At 34.3% G+C, this 27,683-nt stretch overlaps 1 protein-coding gene across 1 annotated transcript; it reads right to left on the reverse strand.

The window, feature by feature from the left end:
- Positions 1 to 450: 450 nt before the first annotated feature.
- On the reverse strand, positions 451 to 27,683 carry LOC103597905 (odontogenic ameloblast-associated protein-like). The gene is given in 12 exon segments (XM_008581788.1): positions 451 to 615; positions 2,096 to 2,165; positions 9,721 to 9,848; positions 20,939 to 21,100; positions 21,531 to 21,602; positions 22,724 to 22,771; positions 23,591 to 23,695; positions 25,547 to 25,585; positions 26,103 to 26,336; positions 26,925 to 26,972; positions 27,510 to 27,551; positions 27,633 to 27,683. Coding segments are annotated over 12 exon segments (1,164 nt in total).

Genomic DNA, 27,683 nt, shown 5'->3' on the forward strand with positions numbered 1-27,683 from the left:
CCCTATGATTCAGTCCAAAATTTGCAGTTTCGATAATAGTAGAAAATGTTAGAAATTACTTTAAAAAATATTTTGATAAGAAAGGGCTTGTTTCTATTACATCACAACAAATGAGGGATTTAAACTACTATGCTGGTTGGATCATGTACGAGGGATCTTCTAAAAGTTCATGGAAAGATTTGTATTATCTTTTAATTTTTCTATGAGTTTTTTGAAGTACCCTTGAATGTACCTCTGAGTGGAGACCCCAACAATTTCTACCAGAGAAAACACTGAAACAAACTGGAACTTAATGGGACTAACTGGGAACATTGTAACTTTTTTTTCATGAAATGATGCATTTCCACATGTGATGAATGTCCACAGATAACAAACTTAAAAATAAAGTTTGTACTGTGTATACTTACCACTTATTTAATCTTTAATTATACTGTGACTTTTCTTTCATATTTACTTTCCACTAGGAGGGGTAGCTGCAGAGTCAGACAAAGGTATTAAATCAGGAAAAAAAATTCTAATCCATGGATATCTTCGGAATGGTGGTGGATATCGGCCAAATGGATATCGGTAGGGGGGCACATAAATCTCTGCAGACGATTCATCGCTTTCACTGACCTGTTGAAAGAAAGAAATTAAAAAGTCTTGTTTTACGCTTTACAAAAAAGAGAAATAAAGCAGCTTTTTTTTGTAATATGTTGGTCTTCATTTTTAAGAAGAGACTTTAGAAACTCTAAAATCATTTTTTCGTTTCTGTGTATACTATGAAGAGAAATTTGATTACTTTTTAGAAAATTATTTTAGAGATAAACATGTTCCTATATCTTTGTATTCAAAGCCAATTTTTTTTGGATAACTATTTCTATAACTATAAGCCTAAGAGGGGAGGTGTGAAGTATCATAAAATTTCCCCCTTTGCTCTCACATAAGGTCTTTACTCAAACCATGTGTTAGAAACACTTTCCTTCTTCATATTGTTTCTTTCTTTCCTCTTTCCCTCCCCGTCATCTGTCTATATCACTACCAATTTCTGCATTCTTAATATTCTATTTATAGTTTTTCCTCAAAACCATGCTTTTTAGGTAACAGAATTTCCACAAACATAAATCTCGAAACAAGACTTTCTCTCTTCAAATTTATTTTCTTTCCCCTTAAACATTTTTGTTAACTGTTTAGATCAAAATATTCCTTTAGTGAATTTGCCACTGGTAAGATCATCAAAGCTGGCCCATATCTCCTAATTCTCAAGTTTTAATTATTTTTTTTTTACCTTCTTCTGAATGGGCTTTGTCGAGCTATGCAGTCTGGAGGCATGAGCAGTTATTAGCCCTCATAAGGTGAGAGAATTCTAGTAAAAAATATTGTAACTCAATTCATTTCAGAGTGATCCAAATTTCAGTCTTGGTCCCAGTGTTACTTGAGATGCCCAGATGATTCCCTTTACACAAGCAGAGCTCAAATCCTCAAAGTCTGAACCTCTGTGAAGTACTAATACCCAAAACTCATTAGTAATCTCTCTAGAGTGTGGTATGTCTGGATAAATGAATGTCTTTAACCACAGTTATGAATATATCATGTGGAAAGTTTATATGTAAAGAAGAGAAAAAGTTACTCACACTTCGTTTTTCTCGTTCCTGGTCTTCAGAGACCTGCAGCTCAAACAGTGAAGTTAATTTAGCTCGGGGTGATAAAAATACACAAAGAAATATATATGTATTCATGAGGGAAATAATTTGACTCTACTACCTAATATTGTTTCATAGTGTCCACTTTTTAAAAGTTTTGGATTTGATTGTCTAAGAAATATTATAGAAACTATTTTCCCAAAAAGTGTTTATATGTATTCTTAAATGGCTCAAATCCACCACTGCATCAGGGCTATATGGGACTGAATTATGCACTGAACAGTGCATTATGATTCATAATATTTAAATGTGACTACGGTTTATAATATTTTCTGGAATAGAATGTTAAAGAGGCAAGTGTTACCTGTACTTATAAAGTAGAGTACAGTGTGTGGAGGGACAAAATTCCTTAAGATTCATGAGTTAGAACAAAAAATGCATAAATATTTTGGAATGTAGAAGTGAGTACTTACCGGGAAACCAACAGTTATTGCCAAGATGGCTGTAATCAGAAGAAGAACTTTCATCTTATTCAGAAATATTCTAGAAGTCAGCAGAAAAACCAAATATTAAATTCAGAAGATTCAGCTAGTACAGATTATGTAAATAATAGCTGTTTGACCTTGGGCAAGTCACTTATAATCTTAGGGCATTAATCTATTTGTTAATGAAGACTTTTTTTTAATGTAAAATCAAAGGTGTTTTGCAATTTTATAGCTATATTACATCAGTTCTTTTAAATTAAACATTCACATGTTATTTAAGAATAACACTTCTCTGTACTCAGTAATAAAAGTAAAGTTTCTGAAATAAAATAATACCACAGTTTATAGAGAGAATGTTGGTGTGGGGGTAAGCAGTTATTTAGAGATCTCAGAAAGTTCAAAACAACATTCCATGTAAAAATATCCACAAAATTAATTTATGTGACAGAATAATTTGCATTGGTTCCAGGCAACCCATAATAATCCATGCTGTTCAGAAGAATCTATTGTTGACATTTGGGAAAGATATTTCCAAAGCATTCTATTCTATTTTAATTTCCATTATAGATTCCTTATGTTATCATACACACTGTTATAATGTATCAGTTACAATATTGATAATAAATATTTAGAAAACTAAGCTAAATTAAATCTTTAATCAATGATTATATTATATAATGGAGAATACAATAAAACATAGAAAATTTTGCATTTTCTTTTAAAACATTTTCTCACTAATATAATAAGCATGTGTATATTACTTGATTTTGTACATTAATGGGAATTTTTCTTTATAAGATGTCATCATTAGTCATTAATCCTCTTTGTCATAGTGTAGATGTGGTAGATATTAGAGAGCACAGAGGGGGATTTGAGAAAGGCAATGAAGTTGGAAAGGGAGATTGGTTAAGGGACTTTTCTTGAGTTGGCCTCGTATTTCAATTATTTATTCATTCATAAAGTAGTCTTGATAACTGCTGACTTGTCAGATTTTATTTTAGGCTTTGGGTATATAACAGTTGAGAAAGTCCCTATTTTATAGACCTTTAATTAGCACACTGTACAGGTCAATACATTAAAAGTTTGTTGAAGATTATTTAATTTGACTTTTTACATTGAGGAAAATATCGGTTTCTCAAATCATTATCATTCTGAGATCACTTTGAGATGATTAATGAAGATTCTAAGGAGATTTCATAACCTTCTAATGTTTCCTACATATCTATGAGACAGAAGAATGAAACGTAAAAGAGCAATGTAGCATAGTTTAGAAGTCTGTCTTTATTTTTGATCACATTGATCAAAATTCAAAGTAGGATTAAAGAATACCCAATGATGTAGTGATTTTAATGACAGGAACTTAAAATTCCAATCAAGTTCAGAATTCTTTAGGCAGATTGGCAGTAGGAAATTGAGTAAAAATTATAAACACACACACACACACACACACACACACACACTTCTCACAGACACACACATACACACGCAGAGCCTGCTTTCTATGTGTGAAGCATTGTGCTAGGCACTGTCAGGAATGCAATGATAAAGTATGATTTCTTCCATACAGAAGCTGCTTAAGGAAAGACAGATAAAGATATTTTTATAATGTAAAGTGTGATATGTATTTAGAAATTATGGAACATTGACAACATATAGAAGAAGAAAGAGACAGATCAAGGAAATAATTTGGGGATGATAGATTTCAAGTGAAGCTTTTACAATACAGTGATTTTCAACTGGTTTCCAGGATTATTCAAAAGCACATTAAGCAAAGAAGTAAGTAAACCATATGGCAGACTCTTTCAAATCATGCTTCATCGTCAGGACATAGCATAATTAGCAACTACTTTCTTTCATTTTTCTACTTCTCAAGCTGTAATAGCCATAGCAGTATATTGCTGTGTGCTAAAGACTAAATGATGTTCTGAATAAATTAGATGCAACTTCCTAGAGCATCAATTTCATTCAAGGAATTAAAAAAAACCAAGTAATTTTTATATTAAAATGAACATGATACATTATAGAAGGGAATACAAATATATTTTAAAGATAAAACAGGAGGCCCCAAGTAAATTGTCACTTGTTCATACTTCAGAGAATCACTGGCAATAAATATTCCCTCTTTTTGCTGAATTGAGGCTCATAAAATTCAAAATGATGAACCTGAGCTTATGCCCTCCCAGCCATTAGCACCCCAACCCTACAAAGATTCATTTATGTTCACTATAAAATATGCACTTCCTATGGCAGTATGGTGATTTTAAGAAAAAGTTTTGCAAACAGAAATACTCAAAATGGTTGTTTAATTACTTACTAAGTTTGCAAATTCAAGCAACTCTTACATGATAGTCTCAATAATTTTAATTTTGACCCTTTGTAGAAATGTATATATATATATATATATATATATATAATATGCATCTATAAGAGATAAAAATCTTAGTTTACAATGATATTTAAGACCTTTCTTACCTCAATCTTTCCACTCAGCTCCTTCTCTGTGATGTTGTGAGAAATGGTAGGTGATTGGCTATTTTATATACTCAGAAGGTAATGGAATGAAGAAGTCTGTGGCTTGAAGGCCTCTCCCTGGGATCAGTTATTACTTAGTTGGATCATGACTATCACAGTGTGTTGAAATTGGGGAATAACTGACATTTACAGTTTCATGGAAACTTTGGCTGGTTGACTACCAAATGTATGCCTTTGTGGTTTTCTATTCAAATTTTGTTTGGCTTGTGCATTTGAAGCTTACCACTTCACATAATGTTGCTTCATGCTCTTTTTAAAATTTTTTTCTTTAACTTCCATAATTAAAAAATATCTTAAAGTATTCTATTGGTATTGATTATAATCTATTGGAAAGCATGTTTGGTAGTGTTGGGATTTTGAGAAAATAAAGAATCTAAAAATGTTAAAGATGGGGGCCGGCCCGGTGGCACACTGCTACAGTGCACCGCTTGAGAAGTGCGGCGGCGCTCCCGCCGAGGGTTCGGATCCCACATACAGACCGGCCGCTCACTGGCTGAGCGAGGTGCGGGAGCAACACCGAGGGTTGCGATCCCGTAGCCGGTCCCGGTCCGGTACGGGCGTGACACTGAGGGTTGCGATCCGTTGCCGGGCACGAAAAAAGACAAAATGGAAAAAAAAAATGTTAAAGATGGGATTAAAATCTTTTGCATGATTCTGCTTTCAGCTCTTTGCTTTTAGTGTCAGGGTTAGAGTTTCATAGGTCAATGAACCATATCTTGGAGCATCAAAGCATCTTGGTTACCTTACGGAATACTATACTCTGTTGTTCAATTAATATGCACTCACAGCACTAAGGGTATAATCATCAAGTGTTGAACTAAAGACTAGAGCCCTCAAAAAAAATTCAAGAATCACCTTAAATATGCATGAATATTGTATACACTGTAGTGAAGAGTCATAAAACTTGAGCTTTTTATCACTTGAGAGCTCTCAAGAGTATTGCATATTTGAGTTCAATTTCTATCTTGGGTCTTATTCATAAAATCTTTGCCTAGGCCTACATCTTGGAACATTTCCTGTGTGCTTTCTTCTAGAAGTTTTATAGTTTCAGGTCTTACATTTAAGTCTTTAGTCCATTTTGAGTTGATTTTGCATATGGTGAGAGATAGTGGTCTAGCTTCATTCTTTTACATGTGGATGTCCAGTTTTCCAGCACCATTTATTGAAGAGGCAGTCCTTTCCCCAATGTACATTTTTGGTGCCTTTGTCAGAGCAGTTGCATGTAAATATTTGGACTTATTTTTGAGTTCACTAATCTATTCCATTGATCCATGTGTCTGTTTTTATACCAGTGCCATGCTGTTTGGGTTACTATAGCTTTGAAGTAATATTTTGAAGTCAAATAGTGTAATGCCTCCTGCTTTATTCTTTTTGCTCAGGATTGCTTGACTATTCGAGATCTTTTGTTGTTCCATATGAATGTTTGGATTGCTGCTCTATTTCTTTTTTTTTTTTTTCCTTTTTGTCTTTTTTACTGACCGGTAACAGGATCGCAACCCTCAGTGTTGTGCCTGCCCCTCGCTCAGCCAGTGAGTGGGAACCGGTCTCCACATGGGATCCGAACCCTCGGCGGGAGCGCCGCCGCGCTCCCAAGCGGCGCACTCTCCAGTGTACCACCGGGTTGGCCCTGTTATTCTATTTCTGTGAAGAATGTCATTGGTGTTTTGATAGGGATTGTGTTGAATTTGTAGATCACTTTGGGTAGTATGATCATTTTCGTAACATTAATTCTACCAATCCATGAGCATAGAATGTCTTTCCATTTTTTTGTGTGTCCTCTTCAATATCTTTTATTAGTGTTTTGTAGTTTTCCTTGCAGAAATCTTTTATCTCCTTGGTTAATCTATTCTTAAATATTTTATTTTTTGGTGGCTATTGTAAATGGGATTGCTTTCTTGATTTTTTTTCCAGTTCGTTGTTGATGTATAGAAGCACTACTTTTTTTTTTTTTTTTTGTATATTGATCCTGCACAGAGATTATACAGTCCAAATTACAGTAGTGCATCAAAGTCCCTTCTCTTTCTTTCTTTTATCTTTTCTAGGAATCAGTTCTCAAGAGAAGTCAGGAAAATAATAATAGCTAACATTTCCTAAGGACGGTAAGTGTTGAAGCACAAACTTAAGTGCTTTATATTATACCATTTAATCCTCAAAACAACCACGCCAAACAAACAAGAGCAAAGTACTATTATCAACACCATCCCATCTTACAGATAAAGAGAATGAGAATTAGAGAATGTTAGTAATTGGTTTAAGGTATTATAACTAGCACTCTGGCAGAGAATGTATTTAACACCAGTAATTTGGTTTCAAAACATACACTCTTAACTAGCTCTTTGTACCATCATTTTAGCAGAAGGTTAGAAAACTCAGCTCAAACTCAGAGACATTAAGCTTTATTTACCTATAAGTTAAGATTTAACCTTATCTCAGTAATTTAAAGAAAACTACATGAATTAGAAACCTAATTTATTACACTTGGTGTGCTATTGTATATTGGTTTTCATCTTGAACAATATGGAATCAGAACAGATTTCCCTAGGGCTAGTGATGACAGGTGTGTATGTGTGTGTGTGTGTGTAACATACTATCTACTTCTTTACCTGAAACCTGTATTTCAATTTCTTCTAGTTATCTGAAATTGCTCTAACAAAAGTTGCCAGTTAACACTTAATTGTGAAAAACCATAAACGCTTTTCTGTCCTTGTGTCATTTCACATTTTTCGACTTAATAGTGGTGACTATTCTCATGTAGAAACCTATATTTCTCCTTCTTGGCTCCTTAAAACCACTTTTCCCTGTTCTTTTTCTTCTGATAGCAACCTTAAGTCTTATTTGCTGATTCTTTTTCCTCAGCTTATTGTACTTGACCTTTTATCTTCTTAGTCTTAACTTGCTCTGAATAATATAATCTACTTCTGACTCCATACACTATAATTTTAGCTAACACCATTTCCCAGTTCCCAGAATGTTTTATCCAACTGCATAATCCATTTAAACGTCTGATGGCTACTTCAAACCCATCCTATTCAAAACTGAACTTATTATTTTTCCCACCAAATCTGCTTCACACCTTTATTTAATCCCTCAGCTGATGGCCATCCATCACTCAGTATCCAAGCAAGAAATTGGAGACTCACCCTGTTCTTTCCTTGTGCCCTCCCTTGCATATCAAATGGTTAACATTACCCTTCTTGTGTGTTCCTGGAATCAATCTCTTTCATATCTATTGCCAGTTTCTTAGTTTAGTTCTTCATTCCCTCCTGGACTGTTATAATATCCTCTTAACTAGATTCCCTCTCACCAGCATTTTTCCTCTTCAATCCATCTTCCTCAGTAATGCTATAATGATCCTCTAAAGTGGCTTTCAAAGTTTTAAAATGGAAGCCACAGTAAAAAACAAAAACAAAAACATTATATTACATGTCATAACTCAGTGCGTGCCCACATGCAGACACACAATTGAGATGAGGGTTTATAAAACAATTCTTACCTTGCTACGTGAAGAACATGCTGAAATTTTCTATTCTATTTCATTTTCAGGTAAGTTCTGTTATATTCTAATCTTTTCTATCCTCTTCCATTCTATTCTAATTTATTCTTTTTAAAATCTAGTATTGACCAACAAAGTTTATTTCACCACAGAAAAAGATTAAAAAAGAGGCAGAATGCTAACAATTGGTTCATTTAGATTAAATGTGATTTGTTGTTCAGTGTATTATCCCTACTAATTTGAAGGCTTAAGCATTTTCAAAATCAAATATTGGAAAAAATTATTTTCTAAAACATTTTGTCCCTTATTGAATTGTAAGCTCCTTTAGGGCAAGGATGACGCATTTTCAGTTGTTAGGTGTCCAATGCCTAGCATAATGACTGCCATATCATAGGTGATCAATACATATTTATTGTTCAAAGAATATGCATTTGACTAGTTCCTAAGAAACTGGGAAGGAATTGCTTTATGAAATAAGTTAAAAGATAAGAGGATTCTAATCTGGAGAGAGAAAGTCTGATTTGTATGAAAAATTCAATGTTGTCATAGTGGAGTTCACTAAGCAACTGCAGGATACTTTCTGGTGCTGTGGTTGATATATAATTTTAGACTAATGGATCAAAAACTATTACTTAGTATGGCAGTGCAAGACATTGTTGACCCCAGACTTAACATATGGAAAGCATTCTTTTTCAGTTATAATTTTAAAATAGTTGCAATTTTCAGTAATTAAGCCTGATCCTTACATGTGTGCAAATATGTATGCAAACCATGTGACAGTTGTTTTCATGCCTTTGGTGTGTAAGCTTTTCCAAAGTCTTTAAAATATTTAGTGTTAAGTCAGTTGACTCTACACTATTTAATGCTATGCTGTGCACATTGCAGATAATGAGCAATTATTAGCTGAATTGATGGAATATTTTTCTCTTAGCCATGAATTTATCTTCTTAAGGGGAAACTTTGCTTTATCTTTCAAGGGTAATCTCCCCATTACAGATTCTTTTTTAAGAGAATCTAGGTAGGTGAGGAAGAGAAAAAATGTTCTCATTGAAAACCATCTAGTTGTTAGCTGTACTTGAATTTGTGGTTCATTTTCAAGGTGAAGCTGTCAGCTCTAGGTTTGTGAAAGGTTTTGGTATTACTTTTCCAGGATAGTACTTTGACAGAAAAATCCAACACAAAGAAGCTATACATTTCCAACGTTGGTATGACTTTATCATATTGAACTGGATTCAAATGGACACGTTTTGCTTTCTTGATCTTTGGCTTTCTTTTGTGTTGGTCCACAGGCAGTCCTGATAAGCTACCAGGTTGCATAAAGCCACAGCAATATTGTTTCTGAAAGTCTAGCTACCATAAGGCAGTAGGGATAACAAAGTCAAGCATGGATCCCTCGAAGCTACATGAGGTAGTGAGAGTTATAGATGTGATATGTAGATGAGTATTTAGATTTTTAGATACTCTTCTTTATTAGTTGTAAATAAGTCAGACTCTCTGAGCCTTCATTATTTCATCTGTAAAGAGAATTCTCTGGAACAGAGAATGAAATAAAATGAAATATATAAAAACACTTATCATGGTGTCTGACTTCATAAATGATGGTTTCAGCTGCATCAAAGCCATCATCTTAAGACACCCTTTGCGAGTAGCTTTGAGTAGATCAGACTTCTTCCTGCCACACATCCTCAGTGTTCCTCGGATAATTAGGTTCTTCAGCTAATTTAAAGGTATATGAAAGCACCTTAAATAGTAATTGGAACCAGATAGGTGCTTGATATGTTAGTTGAATCTGAATATAAGCAGGGAAATTTTGAAACCAAGCAGCATCAGGTAGGAATAATTATTCTTTCTGGTTGATGATCTGGTTGTGTAACCTCCACAACCACCAAATATTGTCTAACAAACTATAATTCTGGCTGAATTTATGCAGTAGAAGCTACTTTCTTGTGTTAATATTAGCTCAAATGGCTAGAATTTCATTAATAAAAGACTGACAGTACAAAAATTATAGCTACAAAAATCTCTGTGCAAAGTCTTGAGCATGTGGTTGTTCTTTAAAGGACAAGAGTGACTCAAGGGAGAGCAGCTAGGATGTCTTGCCTGGATAGAGAAGTTGGACAGGATTTTTTCACGTGAAAGAGATTATGGATTTGTTTTGGGGGATTCACATGGCAGAAATAAAAATTAATATATCAAGATATTAAAATACCTTCTAAAGAAAAACTTTTTAAAGATTAAAAATACTCATCTCTTCAGATATTCAAGGAGATGCTGGGTGGTCACAGACTAAGATGTAGCAGAGAGGATCTTTGTGTAGCCAATGGAATTGGTTAGATGACCCATCTGTACTCTCTCTACTATAACACTTTCAGATTGAGTGTTACATAAGAATACCCACCGTAAAGAACAGGTTTAACAACTAACTACTTAAAGCCTTAAATTGAAAGATTAGAATTAGTAATAGGGAAATGCGCATTGTGAGCCACATTATGGGAAGCGTTAGCAATGGATTAACTCACTATTACCTCCATAAAAGAGCAGAAATATTTTATATATATTGACTACAAAGTTTGTAAACGTTTAATACATGCATACTATTTAGGAAAACAATCATCACTCTCTTCTGTGAATTGAAAACCAAGAGAGGGGCCGGCCCGGTGGCGCACTGCTACAGTGCGCCGCTTGGGAGCGTGGCGGCACTCCCGCCGAGGCTTTGGATCCCACATACAGACCGGCCGGCCACTCACTGGCTGAGCGAGGTACGGGCGTGACACCAAGGGTTGCGATCCCGTTGCCAGTCCCAGTCCGGTACGGGCGTGACACTGAGGGTTGCGATCCGTTGCCGGTCACAAAAAAAGACAAAAAGGAAAAAAAAAAAAAAAGAAAACCAAGAGAAATGATCTAACCTTTACCAGGCTTGCATATATATCAATACTAAGGAGGAGTTTTTTACTTTAAAAAGACTGTGATGTCTTCCTTCTAAGGTAATGGACACAGAAAAATTAATGCTTGAATTGTTTTCAAAGCCTCTCCAAACATTATGTATTCAAGTAGAAGTGAACTTAGTGGCTGTAGATTCCTGCAAAAGAATTAGAATCCTGTGTGTTAATGTTGTAGAATCCGAGTGGTTGTCAATTCCCCAATATCCATGGAATACTTGGCACCCAGCTGTTAAAAAGGGTTTGCAGAGTTCTCTTGCTTCCTGGGGTTAGTACCAAAGTGCCAGAGCCACAACCAGATAATCCATGTCCACTATACTCTTCACTGGAATGGGCCCGGCTCACACTGGCACCAAGTATGTGCTTAATAAGTACTTACGGAATAAATAAATTAAGCTCTTTAAGACCTGTCTTGTACGTTTTGTGGTGTTCTTTACAGTTATACTACACCATATCTTAAAACTCAAAGGCCAACAACTGAGAAGCCCTGTATATTAACTGTCCCCACTCAGGAAATATGATTTTACTGGTATAATTTGAATTTATACCAAATTTTATTAATAATTTGACATATTTTATGTAGCTTAAATGGTAGAAATTGCCATATTGGACATAAATTACAGATAGCTTATGTAGCCCATTCCAATACTTCCCTTCCACTCTGCAAAATATATATTTTCTTTGGTTAAAGTAATGGAGATTTAAATATAAAACCACAAAAAATTAAAGGCTTCCTTTTATGTACTATCATATTATTTTTTTTCTAGAATGTTTGAATAGAACCTAAATATTTTGATATAAAACATGTTTTATAGTACATGTCTGTATGAGTATCACATAGCTCTCTGTAGATAGTCTTCCTGTGGCTCCTGCTCAAAGACTTTTTTCCTGATTCATGCTCCTATCGCAGAAGTTAAGAAAGGGGCCTGCAGAATCATGCATCTAGGTGTGAATCAGTCCCCTCCACTTACTAACTGATTTAACTTGGACAAGTCTTGTAATCTTTTATAACCACTCAGTTTTTCAGCATTAAAATCACAACATTTTTTCCCTACTTGCCACAAAGTTTTAACAATTTTAATAAAAATGATGCTTTCTATATGGCAGTGCGTTGATATCAAAAGTTTTGTACTTGACCTGTTAGTCTCCTATCTGATCTTTTCCATGTTCATGGGCCAGAATTTCAAGTTATCGTACCCTTAATTTATTGTTGAATTATTGAAATATAAGGTTTCTGTATTTAACAAACTCTAAAGAATTTATACTATTTAAGGTAACATTGTGAAAATGCTCATGTACTAGAAACTGACATGATTTACATAAATTACTATATATATATATATATATATACACACACACACACACACACATTCACAATAGTCCTATGTGATAAACTATAAAATTATTTCTATTTTACAGATGAAGAAAAGTATCTAAGATTACAAATCTAGTAAATTGTGTAACTGGAATTGAGAATTAGTCAGATCCTAACCACAACACAAGGAACATGAAATGAATTAGAGAAAAATCCACCTAGTGAATCATAAGGGAACTGTAGAAATTTTAAAAAACTTTATCATTTTATTAAAAAGACTTTTTTGTATTAAAATAGTTACGGTCAAACAAAAGCCTGCTATATAATAAAGATAGTCTTTTAGTTTTATATACTTTAAATAATAACTACATATTTTAAAAGATGATACATTTTATTGGGACAAGGGAAGTTCTGAAACTAGATACAAAAATATTTTTTTATCATAATGGGATACCTTAGAAGGTAAATATTAATAATTGTCTTATTATTAAGATATATCAAATACGCAAAATTCTTAATAGAATTTGAAATGATATACAAAATGTATTGGTAGTATTTTCATGTGTTATGATTTGGGGAGAATTAGTAAACAGGGTTACTCAGCTATTGGCCCTTCTACTTATGTTATTGAATTATTGATGAAGAGAGTAAGGTTATTTCTGAAGTAGGTTATATTCATTAATTTATTGAGCATTTTTTGTGCTTTAATTATATGCCATGCACTATGCAAGTCACTGTATAATGGTGAACAGGGAAGAGACATTGTCCATGCCTTCCCAGAGCTTGCAGCTTATTAGACAAATTAAACAAAAGTAACAATAGAATTTATATGTGAAATGGCTGAGGAAGTACAGTACTACAGAAATACCTGAAAGACCTAAAAGTTGATTAGGCATTTGCTAAATGGCGAGGATTAGAAGCAGTGTTCCAGACAGAGGAAACATTGTATGAAATTTCAGAGATCAGAAGTACATGTCATATTTCACAGAATACAAAGGAATTTACTTTTGCTGGAGTATAACAATCAAAGGGGTAAATGGCAGAGGTATGATAAGTGATTGTGGACCTTTTAAGCCAAGTAAAGATGTTTTTAATCTTAACAGATACCAACTGGAATTAAATGGTTTCAAGCAGAGGGGGGACATGATTAGGCTTCCATTTCTGAATGATCACTCCATGTTAGCAGAGCAAATATAGAGGTGTTGTATAGTAATCCTCCTAAGAGGTAAAGGTGACCTTCAGGAGAATAGTGACAGTGAAGACAAAGGGAAAGAAATTCAAGAGATACTTACAGAAAACCTTCAGAATATAGATTTGCATCTTCTGGTAGTGACAAAGAGCTTATATTGAACTAAACTTTCCGTTAGTAACAGTTATAAACTCTGGAAAAAACACACAAAAAACAATATTTTGAAGGCATTGGACAGTGACCAAATGTAGGCAGAAACTCAAGGAAATTAGACTCTTGTGAGAAGGGTGAAATCCATATTTGTTTGGCTTTTCCTTTATAGGCATTCCCCATCTGCAGGATATTGAGACAGTTAGACCTCAGTAAGGAAATCATAGTCATATTAGCCTGAGGCATCAGGGGGGTTTTTGGGGATGCCAGAGGAGTACAGTCCCCAATAGAAGGAATCCTCTGAGGTGGGAGCCTTAAAATCTGTGTGTATACTCCCACCAAATCCTTGGCTGACCATTGAAATATGCATGTGCAAGGCAAGATATTAAAGAGCTCAGGGGAAAACAACAGCTGGAAGACTGAAAAGGTGAACAGAAATTTCAGCCTTTTTTTTTTTCCTTGCCATGGAGACTGAGTTAGGAGTTAGAGTCCTACCAGCTTAGAGGAATTTGATAAACACTCCAGACTTTCTACCGAAACACCAGAGAGGCAACCCCATAGGTATAAAGACCATGCTGATAGGACTGAGTTTTGCCCTTAGCACTAAGGCAAATGTGAAATAAATATTTGAATAAACAAAACAAAACAAAATAGACCTCTACAAGGTCAATGCAATCAATACAACATTCTTTGGAGGAAGATGACAGAATTCAGAGTTTCTATCATTTACAAAGTCACCACACAGTAAAAAAATAACCCTCCCTCCCCCCCAAAAAGAACCAAAACTAGATATGTGAAAGAAACGGGGGAATGTGACCCCGTACTCAAAAGTAAAACCAGTCAGTAGAAGCAGATCCACAGAAATCTAGATACTGAAATCAGCAGATAAAAACTTTAAAATTACTAGGATAAACATGTTAAAGGATTGAAAGGGGGCCGGCCCGGTGGTGCACTGGATAGTGCGCCACTTGGGAAGCACGGCGGTGCTCCCGCCCGAGGGTTCGGATCCCACATACAGACCGGTTCCCGCTCACTGGCTGAGCGAGGCGCGGGGGCAACACTGAGGGTTGCAATCCCGTTGCCGGTCCCCGGTCCGGTATGGGGGCAACACTGAGGGTTGTGATCCATTGCCGGACACGGAAAAAGACAAAAGACAAAAAAAAAAAAAGGATTGAAAGGAATACGATTAATATATTTGAGTGAAGGGCTTAGGAAACTTCTGTAGAGATAAGAAAACTATTAAAAAATCAAATGAAAATCATAGAATTAAAAATTTTAAAATTTGAAATAAAATATTCATTAGATGATATTAACAGTAGAAGCAGATTGGATATAATAGAAGAAAGGATCACTGAATCTGAAGGTCAAAGGAAATTTTTCAAACTAAAGTACGATAGGCTCAGTGACCTAAGGAATAATATCAAATAATCTAATATACATGTAATTGGAGTTGTAAAAAGAAAGGAGAGAAAATGGACAGAAAAATAATCAAAGAAATACTGAGCAAAGTTCTCCAAATTTAATGAGAAACCAACACAAAGATCCAGGAACCTCATTGCAGACCAAATAGGATTCCTACTATGATAATTACAACTGAAAAGCAAAGATACAGAGAAAGCCTCAAAAGCAGCTCTAAAAAAAAAGACACATTGCATATAAGGGAACATCAATATGAATAATAGCTGGCTTTCCATTCGAACCAAAGGAAGCCTGAAGATGTGTAATAACATCTTTAAATCATGAAAAGAGAAATCTGCAAACTCAGAATTCTATATACAAGAAAAATAATATACAAAAATGTGGTCATAATAAACGCATTTTGGGGCAAATAAAAACTGAAGGAATTCACAGCAGTAAGATACAAACTAAATAAATTTTTGAGAAATTTCTTGAGATTAAAGGAAAATTATATCAGATAAAAACTCATGTCTGTTGGAAGGAAGGAAGAGCACTTCAATTGGTAAATACGTGAGTAAATATAATGTTTTTCTTTTCTTAAATTCTTTAAAAGTTAATTGGCATATGTGAGAAGTAGTAACCTTCAAAAAAGAGGACACACAAATGGCCAATAAACATAGAAAAAAATATAACACAGTTAGTGATTGGGTAAATGCAAATTCAAACCATGAGATGCCTCTTTATACTTATTAAAATAGCTAAAATTAAAAATGACAGAGAATTCTGAGCTATTTAACACATTAGACCACAAGTATACTGAGATATAGGTCTAGGAGTCAGTGATTATTTGTAAATGCTATTAAACTCACAATAGAAAGGTTCATGCAGCAGTTTTTTAGAGAGAGAAGAAAGGAGGTCTGAGGTCAAACTGTGAAGATTAACTTTTAAGGGATGTGTGGCAGAAGAGAAACTCATGAAAAAGATTAAGAAAAAAAACAGACAATTCTAATTGTGGGTCAGAAAGTGGAGGAAATGGAATTCCTATACATTGCTGATCAGAATATAAGATGTTACGGCCACATTAGAAACTATTTAGCAATCTCTTATAGCATATACTTATCCTATGAGTTAGATCCACTTCTTGGTATTCATTCAAGAGATATGAAAATATATGTTTACAAAATGAGATATACAAGAATGTTCATAGCAGCTTTATTCCTAATGGTCAATAATTAGAATGGATAAAGAAACGGATATGTATTCATACAATATACCACTTCAGCAATAAGTGGATGAATCACAAAAACATTATGTTGAGTAAAAGAAGCCAAGCATAAGAGACTGTATAGTGTATGATTTAATTTATATCAAGGTCCAGAAACAGGAAAAATTAATGTATGACATAAGGAAAGAAAAGTAGTTGCTTATCATGAGAAAGTGGGGACTAGACTGGCTAGAAAAAAACTGGAAGGAACTTCATGGGAGTGTTGGAGATGTTCTGTATCTTCATGGGGTGGTAGACACAAGGTGTACATTTATCAAGCCACAAGTTAAAATATATTCATATGAAAGTTTTATTATGCTATAATGATAGATTGGATATAGATGTAATGTTGGGGGTGAGGTCGTGCATGGATTCTATGTTTCTCTTTTACAATATGTTTAGATAGGAAGCATTCAGTGGGGAAGGATTTGTAGGGGAAGTTTTAAGGATTACCAAATATAAATATAGATGATTTTAGAGAAATTATTCTATATTGAACTTTTCTGGTTAAATCCGTTCAAAATCTAACAGCTTCTTTTGCTTTGCTTTTCTCTTACTGAGCTGGGAGGAGGAAATTGGGATGCCAGGGCTCAAACAAACAAAAACAGTAGTTCTTTGCATGCATTGTGCTGATGTTTCTATAAGCTTCACACCCTTGTTTTCCTAACTTTAACAAAAATGATAAAATTTAAAGCTTCTTTTTAAATTATTTTGAAAATGTGGAATATCTCATTGATAATAATTATAGTATTTAGGTATTCAAACATGGTTATTGCAGATGAATACCTAAACAAAACTTAACATCTTCCTGTAACGGGTTGGGTACTGACATTCAAAGATTAGACAATTCATTTTCAGTTTTGAATCACTCAATTCAATCAGTTAAACTATCCAGAGTAATAAAAGGTCCTCTCAATATTGCTTGGAATAAAGAAATAAATTCAGCATGTTTAGTTTAACTTTAATGTTTTCATTAAAATATTTATTCTTTAACTTCTTAATATTTATAACTGCATTATGTTATCTAGGTAGTACTTATCCACTTTACACTCATATATCTAATGTTGCATTTATATAATCCCTATATGTATTAGTCAGTGTTCTCCAGAGAAACAGAACCAATAAGATACATATGGATATATAGAAAGAGATTTATTATGAGGAATTTGCTCGCAAGATTATGGAGAGTAGGTCCCATGATCTGCCATATTCAAGCTGGAGGCCCAGGAAAGCCAGTGATGTAGTTAGTGCCAGTCCACACCTGAAGTAAGCACCAGTCCCAGTGTGAAGGCCCAAGGTCCAGGAGCTCTGATAACTGAGGGCGGAAGAAGATGGATGCCCCAGCTCAAATGGAGAGAGCAAATTCGCCCTTCTTCCACCTTTTTGTTGTATGTAGGCTCCCAATAGATTGGATGATAACCACCCACATTGGTGATGGTAATCTTCTTTACTCAGTCTATTGATTCAATTGCTAATACAAGTACCTTCCAGAAACACCCTCACAGACACAGCCAGAAATAATGTTTTACCAGCTATCTAGTCATCCCTTAGCTCAGTCAGGTTGACACATAAATTTAACTATCATACCAAATTTTTCAAAGTATTTATTATTATATTCCTTAATATTGCCAAACTCTTGAGTTGATTATAGCTTAATAATTAGTTTTACAGTTTTTCCTGAGTTCTCCACTGTCCTCTTTTGAATGGAATAGTCATGTTATGTCCATTTTTCTTCTTTAGTCTCTGGTCGCCCCCTTTATCTTCTTTCTTAAAGAGAAAAGTTGAGTACTTGCCATGTTCCAGAAGTATTCAAACAGCTTAGTATGCATTACCTCAGTAATTTTTTCAATGATTCCATGATCTGTTGGAATTTAAACTTTATGTTCTTACATGTCTAATACTACATTTATATAATCCCTATAGATATTAGTCAGTGTTCTTGTAGCTGCTGAGTATCTGAGTTTTATCAGACGTCTTGGTGTTTGGCTTCCTATGTCATGTCCAATATTAAGAGACTGGTAAATTACCCAGAATTACATTCATTCAACACATTAACTTAAGGAAAAAGGACACAAAATAAAATGAAGGTAGAATTGATGAGCATTGGGTTACTCTTCTATAAGGACGAGTAGCAGATTCCAGGGTCATAATGTTACTAAATGCTGAATAGGTAAGATTCTAGAAATTGTGTTCAACTTTAAAGCCTAGAATACTCACCAAATTTGTTTTAAACCATTTAATACATGTTCACTCTCTCGCTCACTCACTCACTTATTTTTTCTTTCATGTGCACAATCACACACATGAATACACACCTACATACAAATATGTAATGTATATCAAATGCCAATTTTGCTGTTTGTTCAGAATTTCAGCTGATGGTCCAAAGCCGTCCAAACCTAAAAGTACTCTCATATTCACATGTAAAAGGAGGAACATTAACATTTTCTTAGTACTTTGTATGAACCAAGTATCTTACATGTGTTATTTCATATGGTCCTTTCAGAAATCTAAAAAATATTGTTATCTCCAATTTACACTTGAGAAAACTGACAGATAGGTTAAGTGACTTGCTGAAGGTTCAAAGCCAGACTGAAAGCCAGATCTGATGAAATCCAGAATCTATACCTTACTCTATATGGGATGCTGCTTCCCAAAACAAGCATACATTTTTGTGGGGATCTATCTTTTTGGTTGAGGACCAACATCTCTGCATGTAGCTATGTCTTATTGGGAGCATGTACTTCACGATATTTGCCTCCAGATAATTCTGATTTTCATGGGGAGTGTGCCAGAAGGAAGCTAACTGAATGTGTCTGGGGGAAATAAGAATATGTCAAAGCTAAGTACATGTTTTAGTTAATCAGTCCCAATCACTACACTCATCATAAATCCAATGACGGTATATCGTTATCCTCAAGGATGATCCCATTTTCCAGACTCATCCTTTATTAATGCAATTATCCAATTGATTCAATAATATTAGCTTTATTCTCAGTGTTGTTACATTCCAGATTATATAGCGATAAAATATTTTAAAAGAAACATAATTTTGTAAAAATAGAACTCATTACATGATTGAATTATTTTTCTATGACATATTTAAAGAGTGTAATGCCACTTATAAGTAAAAACGAAGTCAGGAGAGGAGCCAAGATATTTTGTATATTTCAGAGAACTAATATAAACATTCAGGAAGCAAATAACCTAAAATGATATCCAAATCACTGCCACATCTTTTTATCTGAAAAATAAGATAGAAGAGCATTTCAATACCATTAGGCTGTTTTGTGTAAATTTTCTCGATATTTTATAAATTGAGATATAATACATATAATATAAATTTTATATTAGAGAAATAGACAGTTCTCTTGCACTGGCGTTTATTCTACATAGAGCGAAGGCTACACTGTACTGAACTACTTTAGTATTTATGTTAAATAACTTGAATTAACTTGCATTGTACGAAACAGTATATTAATGAGGAGACTTTTCTAAAGCAATTAGCATTGCTTTACTATTCACTCCTGATCGTGTTTTTATAAACTTTTCTTATCTGAAGAATGCTAAGAATTCATTTTCGTAAGAGGAGGGTCAGAAGAGACTCATAGGCAGCAGGGAGGAGATATCAAAAACCTTTGTCTTTTAGTTTTTGCCCGTCAGGTCAAACTGTTTGCTTTTTTAGTGTATGTTTTTACTTTTTGGTGCCATTCCCAGACTGCCCTTCTATCAAATTCCCACTGTAGCCTCACAATTGGCCAACCAAGCCAATTAAGACAAGTAATTAATCAAAGTTATGTTTGAATAAAAGTCATGGAATTTGAAATTTTCTCGTCATCGTGTAAATGCTTTATCATTTTGAAATTTTGTTTTATTCCAAACTTATAAAGATATTTTGGCATTGTTACAATGCTTAGCTTGCAAAGTGAAATGATAATTCGGGAGAACTGATTCTGTGTAGAGTGTCTATAGAATGTCTTTTATATAGACCTAGTATATTTAACATTTGTGTTGTAAGAGCTTACACCAAACTTATGGTATAGGCAGACATGATTCTCAAAATTTAATTTTAATTTTTAAAAATTATTGAAGTCTCATAGATAATTTTGTATGTAGATATAAGCATTAACTTGTTTTTCATAATCATATTGGTAAGAATTCTTCATTAGTTCCTCTGACAACTTTTTTCTTTTCTCTTTTCATTTAGGAATTGTCATGGCACCTAATGCATGACTTTTGGCAAATACCTACCAAAAACTCTGAATGACTGGGACAACATCTTATGGTTCGCTTAAGCTATCAGTCTTGGCCTAGTGAGAAAAGGACATTTATAAGAATCTCTTATTAAATTAAAATTAAGTTATATTCTGATTAATTAATTATCAAAAATAATTGTTTGCCACCTTATTCAGGACTAAAACCATGTACTGTACTATATCATTAGTTGTCTTATTTCTATGATTAAGTCCTATGAATTAAGCACTAATTTTACTTCTATATTTTTCATTAGACAACAATTTCTTACATAAAATGAATTTTTGATTACTATACCTTCTTTTCTGGGAGCTCTGGGGTAATAGTTGGGTCTATAGCAGTAGTGAAAAAATTGGTTGTGCTGGGTTTTGGTGAAGTTGAAGGCATGGAAACTCCTGCACTGTCATGCCTAAAGTTTATTACTTCCTTTTGCAAATATGGTATCACTCCTCCTGCTGGCTATAGAGAATGAGAATGAAAACGAAGTGATTATAGGTTCAAGTAGAAGGCCAAAATTGGCAAGAAAATAAAGCAACAGGATTGAGATGCAAAGCAAGCATTATATTCAAGAGGTACGTACCTTTATTAGAATTTTAGATCATAAGCTATTTTTTAGAAAGACTATGAATATATACCAGTAAACATGATTGTTTCTTAGTACTTGTTTTTAAAGAACGGTGCATAGAAGAGTACTTGGTATAGAGCACTTAAAATATTTGATGAATTGAGTGAACAGAATCTTGAGTGGCAAAAGATTATGAGAGGAAGGAGCAATAATTGTTGAAGGAATCGTAATAAAGTTAACATTAAAATAAACTTTAGTGCAAGAGCCTGTAAGTTGCCAGTTGTTGATTTCCACTAGCTAGCACAGTGTTGTAAGTAACCTTACCATCACAGCGGTTTCAGGAGCTGTGCCTAAGAGAGGATAAAAAGCAAGTTGCTGCTGTCCTCCTGGTGTAAGCTAAAAACATAGAAAGTTTAAAAAAGTCTAAATTAGTAACATATAAAAATATGCTCTGTTGCCACCCAGAGCAGTTAAACACTCCCCAATTTTTTTTTATTGGTTATGAATATTCATGAGATACAAAGTTGATCGTCACCCCTCGTGCCCAAGATGTGAAGGCCAGATCCCAACTTCTTAAATTATTTTCTTAAAAACAGAAATAACGGTTTAGATTTGAGAAAGGAAAAAGCAATTCCTGATATCAGAGAACTGACTTGACACTGAGCTCTGCTTCAGTTCTGGAAACTGCTTCCTAATATCCCCTGGAGGGCCCTGGTGTTCTCTTGTTGATAAACAAATCTTTAGAACATCAACATCAGACAAGGTTGTCTCTGAGCTTGATGAAATTAAAACAAACAAGACAATTTTATAATCCTGTCTGAAGCCAGGTCACTGTGCAAGTGACAAAAATACCAAGCATCCTCACATTATGGATAATACCAGTAACTGTGCTTCTTTACCAGTTACAGCCTTTGCCTTGCCCTGTTATCCTTGCCTTCTAGGTAAAAATCCATAAGATACTCAATCATAGAACTATCCCCATTTCTGGGGCCGGCCAGGTGGCGCACTGGATAAGGGCGGCGCTCCCGCCCGAGGGTTCGGATCCCACATACAGACCGGTACCCGCTCACTGGCTGAGCAAGGCGCGGGAGCAACACCGAGGGTTGCGTTCCCGTTGCTGGTCCCCGGTCCGGTACGGGGGCAACACTGAGGGTTGCGATCCGTTGCCGGACACGGAAAAAGACAAAAGACAAAAAAAAAAAAAAAAGAACTATCCCCATTTCTTAAGAAAAACCCCTCTAGAGTGAACCAAAACATTCTTGAACTCTCCCTAAATCACCTAACACAAGCCCCAGTCCTGTGAGACGTTATTTTAATACCTTCCTATTAAAACACCCCATGTTTCCCACGTGTGTGTTCTTCTCTTTGTAGTGAGTTGATAAATCCAACTTTATTCATTTAGAGGTGTGCTATTGGTGCTCATTGGCTGGAAGGGCATTTATAGATTTAATAGACAATAAAGCAAGTGGTTTCAAGGAATTTTTTTTTTTTTTAATGAAAATTGTGCATTTAGCAACAGGCTGTGCTTGTTGTGAAATGCATCAATACTGAATATAGAAGGGTATCTGTCAGATTTTTAAAAAATATATTAGACTTACTCTGATGATTTTTGTCATGTTTGTGATAAATGATTACTTAAAATTTTACTTGTATATCTTATTATGTTAATTAAATGCTTTTTAAAAAATTCATATATTCAGGTGGTAAAAGTAAAAACTAATTATTGTAAAATTACCAAGAATCCTTTTAATACATAATTTCTAGGATAAAACTCTCATTTTAAAGTAACATGACTTAACTAGACTTATTATACCTTTTACTTAAAGAATAATTTTTAGTAGGCTTGAGAATAGCAATTAAACTATTAAAAAAGACATTTCCACTCTAACTAAAAGAACCAACTGAAATTACATTAGAATTCTAAAAATTTATTGTAAGTTCACAAAGTTCAGTGTAACAGTATCAAATTGTTTCTCAAGGTCTGGTGATCACAGGTATCTTACATCAAGGTAGCTGTTATTTTTTGTTATTTTTTACTAGTAATCATATATATGTATGTATTTGTATATGCATATAAATGGATGCTGGTAGATTTTAAAAGTGAGAAGACTTCTTTTTCCAAGGTGATCCAGCTTTTGGCCTCTGATTTTATTGGAATCCACTCTTTGACTTCATTCTTTAAAATCCAGCCTTGGAGCATTAACAAATTGGTCTACACAAGTGATACACAGGAGAGAGCCCTGTATCCTCTTATGCCTACCAGTTCAAGCTGTTGAGTATTTGCACTAAGTTTACTCAGATGCTCTTTTCTCTGGGAATTTCCCTTGAAATTTTCTCTATTCTCAGGTGGAACTAGTCAAATTAAAATCAAACATTCGCAGTACCTGCTCCTCAAATTGCTGCTGCCCTGTTTGTTGAGGTGACCATGTGACTGTTTGTTGAAGTTGTTCCAAGGGTAGGACCATGTAAACTGGGTAGTATTGAGGCATCTATTTGAAACAGAAAAGTATACAAGAGATTCCATTATATCAGCATAGGCCTTACTTTTTATCTTCTGATGTCAATATTACATTAAAGCTGTTTTATATCTGGCAGTTTTACATTATTAATTATAAAGAAAAGAACAGATAAAGCAGAGTTTCCCGAACTTTATGAACAACTTGCAACCCACATCATACTGGACTTTGTTTTTGAGATTTTTTGGGCAAACTCATTTAGGAAATAGTACGGTCAACTAAAGAAAAGAGCCTTTTTTCTTTAAAGGACACCTTGGAAACTTTAAATGCAAATTACTTTGCAAATACATAAGAGGAGGATGGCCTATGTAGCATTTTCCCTATATTTTTGAGAATCATCATTCTGCAGGACATGGTATTAAAAGTTCTGCCATAATGAATGAAAAATGACACTCATTCTTTTTAAGTGATGAAAAATTTTACTAATTGTTGTTTAATTGAAATAATCTGCATGCACTTTAGAGTATTAAGAAAATCCAGAAATAGACAAATAACAAATAAAATCACCTGCAATTTTGCCACCCCTATTATCATGTACTGGCTTCCACTTATATGTCCCTGTGTGTTTATCATGTGCATATGTGTTTATAGAAAATTGGGATCATAGTACATAAAATAGTTTTGTATGCTGTTTTGTTTATTTGCATCAAGTAAGAGACTATATTAGATATGAGAGTTAAAAACAACACCAGCTATGGTTCAAGAAGGAGTATATTTTGTATGTAGTTCTTAATCCTGGCTGAGGATCAAAATCCCTACTGGGTATTTTAGAAGAAAATCACATTTATCATCTACTCATGGGGTTTTGATTCATTAGGTCTGGGTTATGTATTTGTAATTTTCAAAATTACCACCACAGGTTCTGATGTAAAGCAAGGGTGGAGAGTCACTGGTTTAGTGGTTAAAGGGTGGAGAATAACATTGCAACTCAGTTATTTAGTTTTATCGGGATTGGCAATTTAATTTCATGAATACTAAGTTTCCTGATTCTTAAAATGAATTATCCTTGTCATGTATCTAACTCTCTGAATGCTTATAGCATTGAATGAGATAATGCCTAAAAGCAACTTTTGTTTTGTAATGGGAGTAGGGATGGGACAAAATTAAATAATTATGATTACAGTAGAGCCAAGTGGTATAATATTTTATGAAAAGATCTATACTCTGATGGTGCCCTGTTTCTTTGAATTTAGGATATTAAAAAATTAATTATCCTTACATTGATACGGGTTTCCATATCAATAATGATTCTACTAGTTTGCATTCATTTAAGATTATCTTATTTAACAAAAATCACTTCCATTTGATTGTAATATAGAATTAAATTGGAAATATTCAAGAACCTGTAAATACTTTTAGCATAATTTAATTCATAAGTACCAAATAATGTGGAGAAGTGTTTCTTATCTCTGCATTGTATCATGTATTATCAGTTCAATGCAATTCCCTCTGAAACAAAATTTATGGTCGGGAAAACTCAGCCCATGATATTTCTTTTGAGTTGCTCCCAAATGTCAGCACTTTAGGTGCAGAGAAGACATGACCTAGGGTTTAGTGAGCTTCATTACACCCAACATAGCAATGCCCTGGAAATTCAGGGGTCCTGGAGACTTTCTTTAGCTGCCTACTATTCTCAAGGAGCTGGTAAGTGGGACCAACATCAACAGACTAACGCCAGCCTAGAAATGGTGTTTTATGGACAGTGGTATCATTGTGTGGGTTTTTATATTCCTGCTATGGGAGAGTTAGAAATATAAAAGAAAGCGATCTGGAGAGTATATGCAGTTCTGTCTCTCTATGAGCGGTAGTATTTTATTCATTTACCTGTGTTTGCTCTTGAGGCATTTTGACATAAGGCATCACCTGTCAGAAAAAGAATTATATTAAAAAATACCTGACTTTGTTATTTAAAATTCTTGAGCAGCTTTTCATAGATCTAGCTTTACAAGGGGTCTTTGAAAATTTCATGGAAAGATTCATATTATATTTTAATTCTATTTTTCCACAAACTTTTTGAAATACCCTCATAAATTTATCATTTTTATTAGTAAACTTCCACAACAGAAGGTCATCTACTATATGAAGCATCGTTGACATAAATTGTCTTTTTTTGAAAGATGAATTTTTCCTAATTATCTTATTCCAGACTTGTTTTAACTCTTTTGATTTATGGCCATATACTAGGCTAGCTGATTTGAAGGTATTTTTCATGTTAGACATCAGAATATATAAGGAAGTAGTTTCAGTGATGGTAGAAATATATTATGAGAAAATATTTTTGTTCAATAACTCATCTTATTTCAAAGCTGATTCATATTCATTTTCATATTCAGTGTGCAGTTATCTCTTCTCAGGACAAGATGGAAGAGGCTTGACTTACATGATTAGGGCCCTGTTGTGTCTGCAGTGGTGATTGAGGCTGTGAAGGGTCCAGTTGGCCTGCCTGGGCTCCTTGGGCAAAACTGACCTGTCCTGGGAAAGGTATATAATTTGGGAGCAATCGGGCAAACTGGTCTACAGTTGACAAAGAGAACTGGGAGAGTCCAGGAGTTTGAGCCCGCTGCTGCTGTTGTACAATCCGAGAGAAAGGAGGAATCCATGAATTAAATGCGTCCTGGAAGGACACAAAAGAAAGAAAGAAAGAAAGAAAGCAATTCTCCTTCACATCAGAAATAATTTAAAATCAGTCTTGAGCAAGAAAGAGACAAAATGTAAGCAATTCCTATATTTCCAGTGCTGCATTATTAAAAAAACCCCAGAATCTTGACTACTTATGAGCCTTGCAAATAGTATTAAATGATGCTAAATTCCAATGGACATAAGAAATATGAAGCAAAATGAGGTTGATAAAAGAGCACAATTTCCACCGTTGCCAGACTGGTTTCAAATCTTGCTTTTCCCCCACCCCCTAAACTGGCTAGTTGAACATGGCTTTGCATAAAAGTTAATTTAACTATCTCATAATTGTGAGAATTAGTGTCTGGCCTATATCAAGTTCTCAACAAACAAATGATAATCAGATTATACTTTTTACATTAATCTTCAAACAAATGGTCATTAGAATATATAGAACAAATTTACAACTTTAAAAATTAAGATTTCAGAAATGGAATCAGGAAGAATTTTGTTCTTATACAAAATACCATAAGAAATGAGCAGTGGAAAAATGTTCTTCTTAAAGTAATTATTGAAGGTGAAGTACCTGAAGCTGTAGTGGCAAAAGCCGAGCATTATTAAGATTCAGAAGTAACTAGAAAAGATAATATGAAAACAAGATTACAACACATGCTAAAATGATTAAGAACAATGTTTACTACAAACACAGCACAAGTCAGAGCTGGTTGATCAGTTTCCTGTTAGAAATGAGACATTTTCTCACTAAGCTTGCACTGAATTATAGTGATTAGAGGTTAGAATTGAAAACAAGGTTGGGATTTATCAATGTCTCCCCTGCTGTGTATTGCATAACTTTTGCCCAATCCTGTGGTTTAGTCAGTCATTTTATGCTTTTGAACAACTATATACACCTGTATTAGGTGTTAGTAGACAAAAAGACATAGAAAATATTATCTTTGCCTTGGAAAAATTTACAATTAAGTCAGGCAAAATAATATTCTAAAAGTAACCTGGTATACAAAACAAATGTGAACCTTGGAAATGCGTTTGGATATGCATAAAAAAGCTAGTGGACAGGATGCAGGATAAATCAAGTGAAGGTACTTATCTCTTTCCACTCGGTACCCATGAAGAAAAATGGAGGAGATCGTTTTAATTTATTTAAACTAACCTCATTGCTGTTGCTTGCAGACATAAGGCGTTGTGGAATAAGCTAAAAAGAAACAGAATTGTAAGAGAAGGGACTGTTACATGTTTTGCATGATGAGATCAGTAGTACCATGAAATCACTTACTGGGGCTGACAATGTGGCTCCCAGGAATCCAAGAAGAATTATAATTTTCAT

The sequence above is a fragment of the Galeopterus variegatus genome, unplaced genomic scaffold (genome assembly GCF_000696425.1).
Source record: "Galeopterus variegatus unplaced genomic scaffold, G_variegatus-3.0.2 Scaffold2460, whole genome shotgun sequence".
Taxonomy (NCBI): Eukaryota; Metazoa; Chordata; class Mammalia; order Dermoptera; family Cynocephalidae; genus Galeopterus; species Galeopterus variegatus.